Below are 12,656 nucleotides of genomic sequence, written 5' to 3' on the forward strand. Positions count from 1 at the left end.
CAGTTTTATCATTACACTTCCAACAAGTATCTTTATACCCTTTTTCAATTTTACTTAAGACAATGGGAGTAATGTACTAACGATAAAACATTTTATACCAGTTCTCGCTTAGACCATTTATGCACTGGGAACTTCACTGCCCCACCTCTCATGCAGGAATACAAATCGGGGGTGGATGGGGTGTACTGAGCCAAATGCTCCCCCGTCTGGGTGCAGGAAGAAGTGGGGCAACCTGCCACAACTAAAACACCAGCCTGCAGTCCAGCATAAAACCTCCAGTGCATAAACGGTCATAGTGATTGACATTTTGTCAGTTTAGGCAGAATGAAATCTTTCTGAGTGCATAATTTGTAGTAAGTGTAAAATTGCATCCATACCTTCTCTCTGGAGATGTTCACTAATGGTACTAGCAAAAGTGTTAACTAACAAAGGGAAAAAAAGAAGCTAGAAAAGACTCCTACTGAAATCCTTTGATATGCACTCTAATGTATATGCTGACAATAGTTATTCTTTTCTCTGGTCTGTGGTTATTGTCTCTGTTAATCTTTCATCTTCTTGTCTTTGTCCTTGTTGCTGTCTTGCTTGTCTTTTGAAGCTAAATCTTTCAAAGACAGAATTACTTTTTTCCCCCTAGGGCTCTTCACATTCCTGTCCTTTATAATTTTGCCATTTTTCTTTCTCACCAAGCTAAAGAGTTTGGTATTTTGTCTTCCCTTTTTTTCCTTTTTAGATTTTAGAATTAAGACACCCACACATCATTCCTTCTTATAATTTAGGTTGTTCTCTCGTTATGTCTTGTTTTGATTATTGTCTCACTTCAGTTATCCATATTCCTACCTGGCCTCTTGTTTCTGTTTTGCATCTTATTTTGGTTTTTTTTCTACATGTAAATATGATCAGGTGTCACTGTCCTTGATTTTTTCCACTGATTTCACCTTTTAAATGCAGTGTGAGCTCTGTTCCTTATTTTTCAAACATTTCATTCTCTAGCTCTGTCAGTTAGAGTTCCCCAGCTATTCAGTTTTTTAACTACTTGCTAAACTCCTTTATTCTATTTTGAATCATTATGCTCCCCCTGTTATACCTTAAGAGCCTCTTGTGGTGCAGAGTGGTAGGGCAGCAGAAATGCAGTCTGAAAGCTCTGCCCATGAGGCTGGGAGTTCAATCCCAGCAGCCAGCTCAAGGCTGACTCAGCCTTCCATCCTTCTGAGGTGGGTAAAATGAGTACCCAGCTTGCTGGGGGGTAAACAGTAATGACTGGGGAAGATGACTGGGGAAGAGAATGGCAAACCACCCCGTATTGAGTCTGCCATGAAAACGCTGGAGGGTGTCACCCCAAGGGTCAGACATGACTCAGTGCTTGCACAGGGGATACCTCTACCTTTTTATTATAGCTTATTTCTATGGGAGCATTCCACCATCATTATAGCCATTGAGGCACACTGCTCACCATAGTTTCGTGGAGTGGACTAGCGGCATGACTGAAAAAATTAAGGGGTTTTGGATAATGATGTTACTGTTTTTATTTCTCTGCTGAACGGTCTTAGCAGAGGAAGGGAGACATGGAGTAGGAAGTAGCCGCTGTTTCCAGGCATGACTGCTCACCTTTGCATGTCACTGTTTGCTCCAGGTGAGGTGTTCGTGTTGGATGATGGCGGGGAAGTGGACCTGGACCTCGGAAACTACGAACGCTTTCTTGATATCCGCCTCACCAAAGACAATAACCTGACAACGGGGAAGATCTATCAGTATGTCATCAACAAAGAAAGGAAAGGGGACTATCTGGGCAAAACTGTTCAAGGTAAATATCAGCAACGTAATAGTCCGTTTGTCTGCTTTTGCAGTGTTTCCATCTTTGGGTACTCAAGTTGATATATAAGATGCTGTTTCTTATGGACCGATTATGCACTGGAGCCTCTTGTGGCGCAGAGTGGTAAGGCAGCCGTCTGAAAGCTTTGCCCATAAGGCTAGGAGTTCAATCCCAGCAGCCGGCTCAAGGTTGACTCAGCCTTCCATCCTTCCGAGGTCGGTAAAATGAGTACCCAGCTTGCTGGGGGGTAAACGGTAATGACTGGGGAAGGCACTGGCAAACCACCCCGTATTGAGTCTGCCATGAAAACGCTAGAGGGCGTCACCCCAAGGGTCAGACATGACTCGGTGCTTGCACAGGGGATACCTTTACCTTTATGCACTGGAGGTTTCATGCCGGGCTGCAGGCTGGGGTTTTAGTCGTGGCAGGTTACCCCACCTCTTCCTGCACCCACACGGGGGAGCATTTGGCCTGGTGCACTTCATCCACCCCCTATCTGTGCTCCTGATAGGGGGGTGGGGCAGTGAAGTTCCCAGTGCATAAACGGTCATGGTGGAGCATTGTGGGGTATTCTTTTTTTTACTTTACAATGCTTAGCCCTCAGGGTTTCCACAGCATCATGCAACTTTTAAAAAAATTCCTGTGAATAGAGAAAACAAATTGTCATTAAATCAGTCAGTGTGTACAGTACTGAAAAATAACAACTTAGCGGTTTTAAAACCACAGAGGACTTTGGCACCCTGTGCTTTATAGATCAAAGGCATTTCTGAGAAGGGAACTCTTTGTCTTGTCTGCATAAGCTAGAATGGGAGTTGGCTACATCAACCTCCCCCAGTAGAGCATTCCAAAGCAAGTATTCTGCTGCAGATCAGTCTTAAGATCTCACTGACCTCATCTCCCCTCCCCACAAGTGAGATTTTCACCTACAGAGTTTTCACTGCAAAACTAAGGACATGCTGGATGATCTTCACATTGTTTTGGTTGAAAATCCACCTTACCACAGGCCTGAAGCCTGGGCTTACTGATATAGTGGACTTCATAGGCTGTGAATAATTGAATTTCTGTAATTTAGCCTGACTTAGTACTTTCCCATGTCCTGACTCGTCTGCCTGTATTCTGTAATCTCCTTTTCACAACGTTTTTATCTTTCCTTATCTCTGTATTTTATCTTTCCTTATCCAGCTGGTCTTTTTTCACCACACTCTAATCTTTGGCCTTCTGATTAAGCGAACAATAAGATTTGCTGTCGTAATCATGACACTTCATTCGAATGTGAGGTCACGGGCATTTGTGTGCTACATCCTTTGTTAGTGATGTTTTCTAAGATAGTATGAACAGAGGCAGTGTTTTGTTTCTCTGTTCTCTCTGTATGTGCTAGGAGTTACAGGCACATGAGAAGAACCCAGCTAGATCAGACCAGTAGTCCTCCCAGTCCAGCATCCTTTACTGCTTGCATTGGGCAACCAACAAACAGGGCATGAGAAGCCAATGCCTTTCCCCTGATGTGGCCTTCTAGCAGTGGCATTCACAGGATTACTGTCTCTGAATGTGGAATTTCCCTTTAGACACCGTGGCTATTAGCCACTGATAGGTCTGTCTTTCACAAACCTGTCTAAGCCCCTTTTAAAGCCATCTGTGGCTCTGGTCATCACTACATCCTCCGGCAGCAAATTCCACATTTTAACCCATGTTTTGAAGGCAGCACTTTCTCCGGGTACAGTTGACTGTAAGGATGGGGCTTATGTTGAGAGCAGGGCACTAGTCCTCAATGACATCTGGCATGAAAGCATGTTCAGGGGAATAGCTTTGTTGATCTGAAGCAGCAGAACAAAGTTTTACTCCAGAAGAAGAAGAGGAGGAAGAGGAGGAGGAGGTTCTTATATGCCGCTTTTCTCTACCCGAAGGAGTCTCAAGGAGGCTTCCATTCGCCTTCCCTTTCCTCTCCCCACAACAGACCCCCTGTGAGGGAGGTGAGGCTGAGAGAGCCCTGATATCATTGCTTGGTCAGAGCAGTTTTATCAGTGCCGTGGTGAGCCCAAGGTCACCCAGCTGGCTGCATGTGGAGGAGTACAGAATCGAACCTGGCATGTCAGATTAGAAGTCCGCATTCCTAACCACTACACCGAACTGGCTCTTGTTGTTAAGCCCAGCAAAGTTTAATTCTGGGTATCTGCTTTCATGTGCATGCACACTTCTTCGGATGTTTTGGAACCGAAGTCACCATTTCATGTAGGTGGAGAGTGGGGACATAAATGGAATTGTCAGTCACTTCTGTTTCAATGTCTCTGAAGAAGTGTGCATGCACGTGAAAGCCGATACCCCAAATAAAATTTGGTTGGTCTTAAAGGAGCCACTTTGTTCGTCTGACACGAAAGTTCTAGCAGATCTCTAAGGGTTAATAGGATTGTGCCGTGGCAGGCAAAGTTCTGTATTGGGCTATAAAGAAAATGAAACCTAGTATGCTGAGAAATGCAAAATTTTTGTCATGTGACTTAGGTTGGAAAGCAGCCAATCTGAGTCCCTAATACCATCTCTTCTGCTGTTTTGCAGTTGTGCCCCACATTACAGATGCCATTCAGGAGTGGGTCATGAGGCAGGCCCGGATCCCTGTTGATGAAGATGGTATGGAGCCCCAAGTCTGTGTGATTGAGGCTGGTATCTTCTCCTTCCTATGCCTGTTACTTGGTGATGATTCAGGACAGGTTTAATCTCTCAGGAATCCCTTTATATGGAGGCAGCATAGCGTCCTGAGGTTTGGACGAGGATACTTGGGATCAGCAAAGCACTTGGGGTCTGTTTTTCACCCGAGGGCTTGCAGTTATGCTGGTCCATAAGGTGTGTGGTTTCCAGCTGCAATAACTAAATTTAGGAAGGGTATAGATTTTGCAGTCTGAGAGGAGGTAGGACAGGAAGGGTGGAGGTGTCAGAATTTGCATTACTATGATGTGGACATATATTTGTTTGTCTGACAATGGAAGAGAAACCACCCCTGTCAGTACACTCTTAAGATTAAGTGCTGACAATTCTGTTCCATAATACGGACAGAGGCTGTGTGGTTCAAGAACAAGGCATGTGCTTAATTCTGGACCTGTTTCTTTTAGCTTGGAGGAACGGTAGGGGACATTGAAAGCATGCCCTTCATCGAGGCGTTCCGCCAGTTCCAGTTCAAAGTCAAGCGAGAGAACTTCTGTAATATTCACGTTAGTCTGGTTCCCCAGGTAAGGCTTGAGAAAGCTTTTTGTGGTGTCCTTTGTTGCTTGTTGCAGATCAGTTTTAGGTCGCGTAAGGCCAATCTGCCTAAAGCATTGGGGATATAGTTGAAAGCAACTGTATAAGAAAAAAAGATCACTGATGGTTTGTGACTTCTTAGAGCTAGCTTAGGAGAGCTGTCAGTTTAATCCTGTGACATCAGAAATGATAAGAACTAGATTCTTGGAAATTGCAAAAAGGGGTTGAAGTTCTCTGCCTGTTACACAAAGTGCTGCAAAAACACAACAAAGGGTAAAAGAATCTGTCCAATGGCTTAATCAAAATTTAACTGTCTCTGTTATCTCTTTCTTATAATAATTTTCACCTGGACTCCGCCAAAGACTCCTGGCTCCTGATCTGTTTTTAACTGGGGCTGTCTGAGGGATTGAACCTAGAACCTTCTGTGTGCCAAGCAGAAGCTTTTCCACTGAGCCACAGCCCCTGTTATCGAGCTTCAGTTCTAGCAAAACCCCTGTAGTACATATGTTTCAATTACATTCCAAATAGAAGCAATAAGCGATAATCCTGAGATATGATCTTGTGTATCCTGGATACAGTTAATCTGTCTCTCTCTCTGTCTCTGTCTCAAGCTCACTCACATACTCTCACTTTGTCTCTCACTCACACATGCACTTTTATGTATATATTGTTTATTATTTATGTTACTTATAGTCGTGGCTTTTTCACTGGGGCTCATATATGCATGTATATAGTAACAGCACACATGATTAGTACAAAATGTCACTTCATTTGGCTTCCTGCTGAGTGTTTCCCTTTGAGGGCTTAAAAAAAGATTAAAATAATCACAATGTGACATACTGACTTCTTGTGGTTGCTTATTTGACAGCCAAGTTCGACAGGAGAACAGAAGACAAAACCCACCCAGAACAGTGTCCGTGAACTCCGGGGTCTTGGTCTTTCCCCAGATCTGGTAAGTGTTGCATGGATGGAGAGAGAGAGAAATGGCACATGCTGGATTTTTACAGAAACTTTTGTTCATTCTGGGATTTGGGACGGAAGCGTTTTTTGTAACTACACTGAAGACATTATAAACGGTGAAAGATACATAGGACCCTGTTTTTGGAAACAAACCATGGGTAATTTGGGTAACATATATTAATGTTCATTAAAAGTTAGTTTTACAGTTTGTTTGTGTTTATTCCCCCACCCCCTGCCCAGATTGTCTGCCGGTGCTCGACTCCCCTAGATACCTCAGTAAAAGAGAAGATTTCCATGTTTTGCCACGTAGAACCAGAGCAGGTAAAATCTCTAACAGTGTTCTGATGCTATTGGTCATGTGGTTGCTTTTACTGGAATTTATGTGTCTGTGTTCGGTTTAGAAATTGGGACAGCATGTCTAACTCCTCTTTGGGGCGTGAATGCAGATAATATTAAGGTTTATGCTTAGTTAGGGACACTTTGAGGGGCCCCCATGCACACTCTTTGGAATGGAATGTGAACTTCCCTATCTTGTTGTATTTCCTTTAGATTGGACAAAGTTATTGTTTCTAAACTGAAAACACAAGAGCATATTACATTTCCTCAGCCTGGAGAAAAGGAGGTTGAGAGGGGACATGATAGCCCTCTTTAAGTATTTGAAAGGTTGTCACTTGGAGGAGGGCAAGATGCTGATTCTGTTGGCTGCAGAGGAAAGGACACGCAGTAATGGGTTTAAACTACAAGTACAACGATATAGGCTAGATATCAGGAAAAACATTTTCACAGTCAGAGTAGTCCAGCAGTGGAATAGGCTGCCTAAGGAGGTGGTGAGCTCCCCCTCACTGGCAGTCTTTAAGCAAAGGTTGGATACGCACTTTTCTTGGATGCTTTAGGATGCTTTGGGCTGATCCTGCACTGAGCAGGGGGTTGGACTAGATGGCCTTTATGGCCCCTTCCAACTCTATGATTCTATGATTTGTGAACCTGGTTTGTGCACTGCTTCTTAAGTAATGCATTTTATAATGGCCATTAATATGAGATAGATCTGATAGATACTTAAAGCTCTTTGACAGGAGATTTTAGTTCATACCGTTTGTCATTTGGTAGCTCTGGGAACAAAGAACTGACTGAAGTGCTGGCTAAATTTATTTTTTCTTTATTTGAATTCCCAGTGTCCGATACCATTTCCCCCCCTCATTTTGAGAACTGGAGTCATAAAATGCAAGTGTCTGGCCTTCTTTAAAGATAAAGAAGAGATTAATCCTGGGAAGTAAAGGGGGAGAGGAAATCCCCTACTTTGTGTGTTTCTTCCTGTCTTTTTTAGAAGTTAGCTATAGGAATAATTAAACGGTAATGACTGGGGAAGGCACTGGCAAACCACCCCGTATTGAGTTTGCCATGAAAACGCTGGAGGGCGTCACCCCAAGGGTCAGACATGACCCGGTGCTTGCACAGGGGATACCTTTACCTATGGGAATAATACTCAAGTAGTATCAGCTAATTCTGTAAAACGGGCTGCGGCTCATTTTGACTGCTAACATAGAAGAAAGGCGATCTTTCGCTAGTTCCAGTGTTCAAAGAAAAGCCCAGTTTGAAAACTTCGAGAACCAGAGAAATACAGAGGGAAGAACCAGCTTCAGAAATCAATTCAGTGCAAAGCACAACAGAAACACATTAAATTACAGAGCAAATGCAGAGGTGCCCTCAGACCGTGAGCATTCCAGAACTGCTGGATCAGAAGAGACCGTTCAGTCCTGCCCCCCACCTTCCCAGGGATTTCATCTGTCATGAGGAAGTGAAAAGGCTAGTGAGAAGGGAAGGGCTTTATGATACTCATCTGAGATCTTTGGTCTATATCAGCCTTACAGTAAGATCTCATTCTAGCATCCTGTTGAAGTTCCCTGCCAGCAGATTTCTTTCTTAGGCCGCAAAGTCCCTAAGATGCATTTCTGCTAGGACAAACCACAAGGGAGTCGCCGTGCTGCTGTTATATGCAACAAAGGCTGCAGTCTAAAGCTTGTGTAAGCCCCATTGAACAAACTAGGTCTTACTTTTGACTATGTTAGGAACAGGCTTCTTCGGGAGGTGGTGAGTTCTCCATCTTTGGAGATTTTAAAACAGGCTAGAGAGCCATCTGACAGAGAGGCTGATTCTGTGAAGGTTCAAGGGGGCGGCAGGTTACAGTGGATGAGCAATAGGGTTGTGAGTGTCCTGCATAGTGCAGGGGGTTGGACTAGATGGCCCATGAGGTTCCTTCCAACTCTGTGATTCTATGATTCTATGCCTGCTAATATTTGTTCCCTAAGGCTGCACTTCTGAGTGAAGTTACTATGAGCGTCATAGGGTCAGAGTTGGAAGGGGCCATCCAGGCAATCTAGTCCACCCCCCTGCTCAGTGCAGAATCAGCCTAAAGTATCCAGGATAAGTATTTGTTCAGCCGCTGCTTAAAAACTGTCAGTGAGGCTGAGCTCGCCAGCTCCTTAGGCAGTCGATTCTACTGCTGAACTACTCAGACTGTGAAAAATTAAGTCCCATTGAACTCTGGGGCTTCCTTCTAGGTATTTATTAACTTCATTGATCGATGATATCCTGCCTTCCTCCTCAGTGAAGACCCAAAGTAGCTCATGTTGTTCTTCTGGTGCTCCATTTTAACCTCACAACCGCCCTGCAAGGTAGGTTAGGCTGAGAGAGTGTGAGTGGTCGAGGGTCACCCAGCAAGCTTCCATGACACAAGTGGGGATTCGAACCCAGGCCCCCCGTATCCTGAATCCAGCACTCTATCCACTATTCCACATTGGCTCTCAGTAAACGCGCTTTGAATTTGCACACGTTTTGTGTTGGCCATGGCTTTCGGGTACAGCAAATTTTAGGTCACGCCCTAATAAGTCTGTCCAGCTTTGTCAAGGTTAACAGGAATAGCAGCAGTGCAGCTTGCTACACCAGGTAGTTTCATTAGGTGTTAATGATTTCAAATAATATCTCCAGAGGTAGCCACGTTGCCAGTGGAGCTCGAAGGACTTTTTAACGTCCAGCGTGAACCAGCACAAATTGCATGCATATCTTTAAAAAAAATTAATCCAAAGCTTTGTAGAGTACAGACACTGAACCTATCGTCCTAATGCAGCACTTTGGTGAAATTTTATGGATTGGGATAGTTCTTCTGAACATTAAGAAGTCAAGAGCGACACATGCTTGATAACCTTGACTGTAACGTCACTCTCTCAAAGGTCTAGTGTAGACATCCATCTGCCAGATGTGGGTCAGAGATCACATGAAAGCCAGCTTGGTGTAGTGGTTAGGAGTGCGGACTTCTAATCTGGTGAGGGTTTGATTCCTTGCTCCCCCACATGCAGCCAGCTGGGTGACCTTGGGCTCGCCACAGCACTGGTAAAGCTGTGACCGAGCAGTGATATCGGGGCTCTCTCAGCCTCACCTCCCTCACAGGGTGCCTGTTGTGGGAAAGAGGAAAGGGCAGGCCATTGTAAGCTGCTTTGAGACTCCTTTGGGTAGAAAAAAGCAGCATATAAGGACCAACTTCTTCAGTAATATCAGGGCTCTCTCAGCCTCACCTCCTTTGCAGGATGTCTGTTGTGGGGAGAGGAAAGGGCAGGCGATTGGAAGCCACTTTGTGACTCCTTTGAGTAGAGAAAAGCGGCATATAAGAGCCAACTCTTCTTCTTCGGTAATATCAGGGCTCTCTCAGCCTCACCTCCCTCACAGGGGGTCTGTTGTGGGGAGAGGAAAGGGAAGGCAACTGTAAGCTGCTTTGACACTCCAGGTACAGAAAAATAGCATATAAAAACCAACTTTTCTTCTTCTGCATACTTTTCCTCATGAGGTAATCCTGAATTTGAGCTGCCCATTATTTTACTTACCACCTGACGGACTAAGTCCTTAGCGTTCCCTTTCTCTCACTAAACAGGTCATCTGCGTTCATGACGTATCTTCCATCTACCGTGTGCCTCTCTTGCTAGAGGAGCAGGGGGTGGTTGATTACTTCCGAAACCGACTTGACCTTCCGATTGAGAGGCAGCCCAGGAGAATGTTCATGAAATGGAAGGAGATGGCAGATAGGTGAGCTCCCTTTTGAGGGTGCAAATTCTGTTTGTGTGCATGCGGCTTGGTTTTCCGGGAACAGCAGTGCAACAGGGAACAAGGCATGCTGTTCTTAAACTTTTCCAGCTGTGTGACCAACAGGGTCATTGGGCAAGCTTCCATGGGAAGGTGGGGACGGAACCTGGATCCTTGCACAGTACTCTAACCAGCACCCCGAGAGGGAGGGGCAGTGGCTCTGTGGTATGGCATCTGCTTGTTGTGCTGGTGGGCCCAGATTCAATCCACAGTGTCTCCCCTTAAAAGGGTCAAGTGATGTGGAGGAACACAGGGAGCTGCTACCAGTCAGAGTAGGGAAAACTTGGCACAGGTGGACCAATAGGTCTCTCTCAGTATAAGGCTGCTTCTTGTGTTAAAAGGCCTAAAGGGAAATCTTATGTTTTTAAAGCTTTTTTGGCCCTGGACCCAGCCTGGTAGAATGAGCTCCCGGAAGTGCTAAGGGCACTGTTGGAATTAACAGCTTTCCGCAGAGCCTCTAAGACGGAGCTCTTCTGCCAGGCGTACGGTTGAGGCCAGGTTGAGGTCCCAGAGTTACCATCATGGGGTCCCCTTGAATTACTGAGATCAGGTCCCTCGCTCCTAATGGAAGAGCTCAGGACTGCTAGCTGGATGGAGGAGGGAAGGGAAATTAAAAGGGGAGTGAACTCCAATGATGAGCCATCTTTTTGTATGAGGTTTTTTAATGGTATTGTTATTTTATCATTTTATTGTAAACCACCTCGAGTCTTGGAGAGCAGCAGTATATAAGTCAAATAATAAATAAATAAATAAATACCCCCCAAAAAAACTTTTTGGGGATCTTTTTGCAGTCTTTTCCTAGGTCTTCTAAGGAGATGCACAAGCTCCCTGTTGATCTTTTGTCTCAGTGGTTTCTTTCTGAATGAAGGGAGCACACTGACTGATTGTTTGTTCAGTTTGCAATTGGTATCTCTGGGCTCCAAACTTGGACCATGCTATTGCATTCTTTTGTTGTCCCCGATCCAGATATGATCGCTTACTGGAGTCCTGCTCCATCGCTCTTGTTGGCAAATACACCAAGTTCTCCGATTCGTACGCCTCCGTCATTAAAGCTCTGGAGCATTCGGCCCTGGCTATCAATCACAAGCTTGAGATCAAGGTATGCTCTCTCACCCGCTTCAGCAGGCTTTCGGTTGTTGTGCTGCAAAGTTAAACACAGTAGTCAGTTGGGCGTCTTGGTTGTGACAATGGTGCGGTTGCCAATATTCCATAGTGGTACTTTTTTGGGTCTTCCTTTGGTGTCTGGCTAGGTGGGTGTTTGTTTGTCCTAGGCCAGTTTTCCCCATTTCCTTTCACAGGTAGGAGGATTCACGTCCCTCCCCGCCCCCCAGTTCTGGTCCTCTGTATTCCTCAGCATCACCGCAGAGGTGTTTTCAATAAGGTTTTCTAGATTTCTGTTGGATTCTGCCCTAAAATAAGGGGAGCGAACTTTCCCTAGGAGGGTACAAGGCAAATCAGGATGGTGCTTGTGCAGAGAGCGGAAGGGTTTGCAGCTCCCAGCCCACCTGAAAGTCGTTTCTCCCCCTGCAAGGACTACATACATTCTTGCTGTGTGTTCAGACTGCGTGAGGCCTGCTTGTGATCTTAATGGTGGAAGGCAGCGACGAAACCCAGCTGCCTGCTTCTGTTGTTGATTTCCTGTTCACAGTGTAAGCCAGGGGTAGTCAAACTGCGGCCCTCCAGATGTCTGACTACAATTCCCAGGAGCCCCTGCCAGCATTTGCTGGCAGGGGCTCCTGGGAACTGTAGTCCATGGACATCTGGAGGGCCACAGTTTGACTACCCCTGGTGTAAGCTGTCTCGGTAAATTGATGGACTTAAATGCCTCTGTGGCACACAGTTAGCTCAGAAGCATGGAAAGAAAATGCCCTGAAACAGGCTGCTGTGATGGGTCTTTCGAAGTGCGAAATGAGACAAAGTCGTTTGTCTTGTGGCCTGGCAGGGCAGCTGTTTGGCGAAGAAAAAATGTAAAGCCCTTCTGGGGTCACAGAATGACTTCTTTGGTCTTCCAGCAAAGAGCAGCCGGGGCTCAAATTTGCCAATATGCATCAATGATGATAGGATTAACAGTTGCCAGTCAGCTCTGAGCATTGAACACTCATTAGCAGAACAAACACGTGACCCTTAAACCAGGACTCAGCCCACCCCCTGTCTTCCTACAGATACATTTGTTTGGGTGCTGAAATGATGCCCCAAACACCCCCACCTTTTATGATTCAAACAGATTCCAGGGGTCTTTTTTCATAAGAAGCTTTGGAAAGCAGCCAGCAGTCACATCTCAAAATCCTTCTAGATGTGTTTGGTCCAATTGTAGCAATGAAAAATTCGTATTTCTTTTTTTGGGGGGAGGGGAGCGTTATCACGCTGGTGTCAGTAATAGTGTTCTATAGGTTATTTTTTCTATTGGTTGATGTGTCAAATTTTCAGTAAAAATATATATTTTTAAAGTTAGTAAGGAAGAAGCAGATACTCTGCTCTGGGGTAGGATAAAGACAAAATCTGCAGCAAGCAAAAAAGGGACGCTCTC

At 45.1% G+C, this 12,656-nt stretch overlaps 1 protein-coding gene across 2 annotated transcripts in view; it reads left to right on the plus strand.

Moving 5' to 3' along the window:
* Nucleotides 1-12,656, plus strand: part of CTPS1 (CTP synthase 1) — a 30,075-nt gene that overhangs the window by 3,437 nt on the left and 13,982 nt on the right. For both annotated transcript variants that reach the window (XM_077337127.1, XM_077337128.1), the window contains exons 3-9: nt 1,631-1,801; nt 4,361-4,461; nt 4,912-5,028; nt 5,907-5,990; nt 6,239-6,319; nt 9,921-10,072; nt 11,096-11,228. In XM_077337127.1, coding sequence (XP_077193242.1) covers nt 1,631-1,801; nt 4,361-4,461; nt 4,912-5,028; nt 5,907-5,990; nt 6,239-6,319; nt 9,921-10,072; nt 11,096-11,228 — 839 coding nt within the window. The remainder of the gene's footprint in view (nt 1-1,630; nt 1,802-4,360; nt 4,462-4,911; nt 5,029-5,906; nt 5,991-6,238; nt 6,320-9,920; nt 10,073-11,095; nt 11,229-12,656) is intronic.

The sequence above is a fragment of the Paroedura picta genome, chromosome 5 (assembly GCF_049243985.1).
Source record: "Paroedura picta isolate Pp20150507F chromosome 5, Ppicta_v3.0, whole genome shotgun sequence".
Taxonomy (NCBI): Eukaryota; Metazoa; Chordata; class Lepidosauria; order Squamata; family Gekkonidae; genus Paroedura; species Paroedura picta.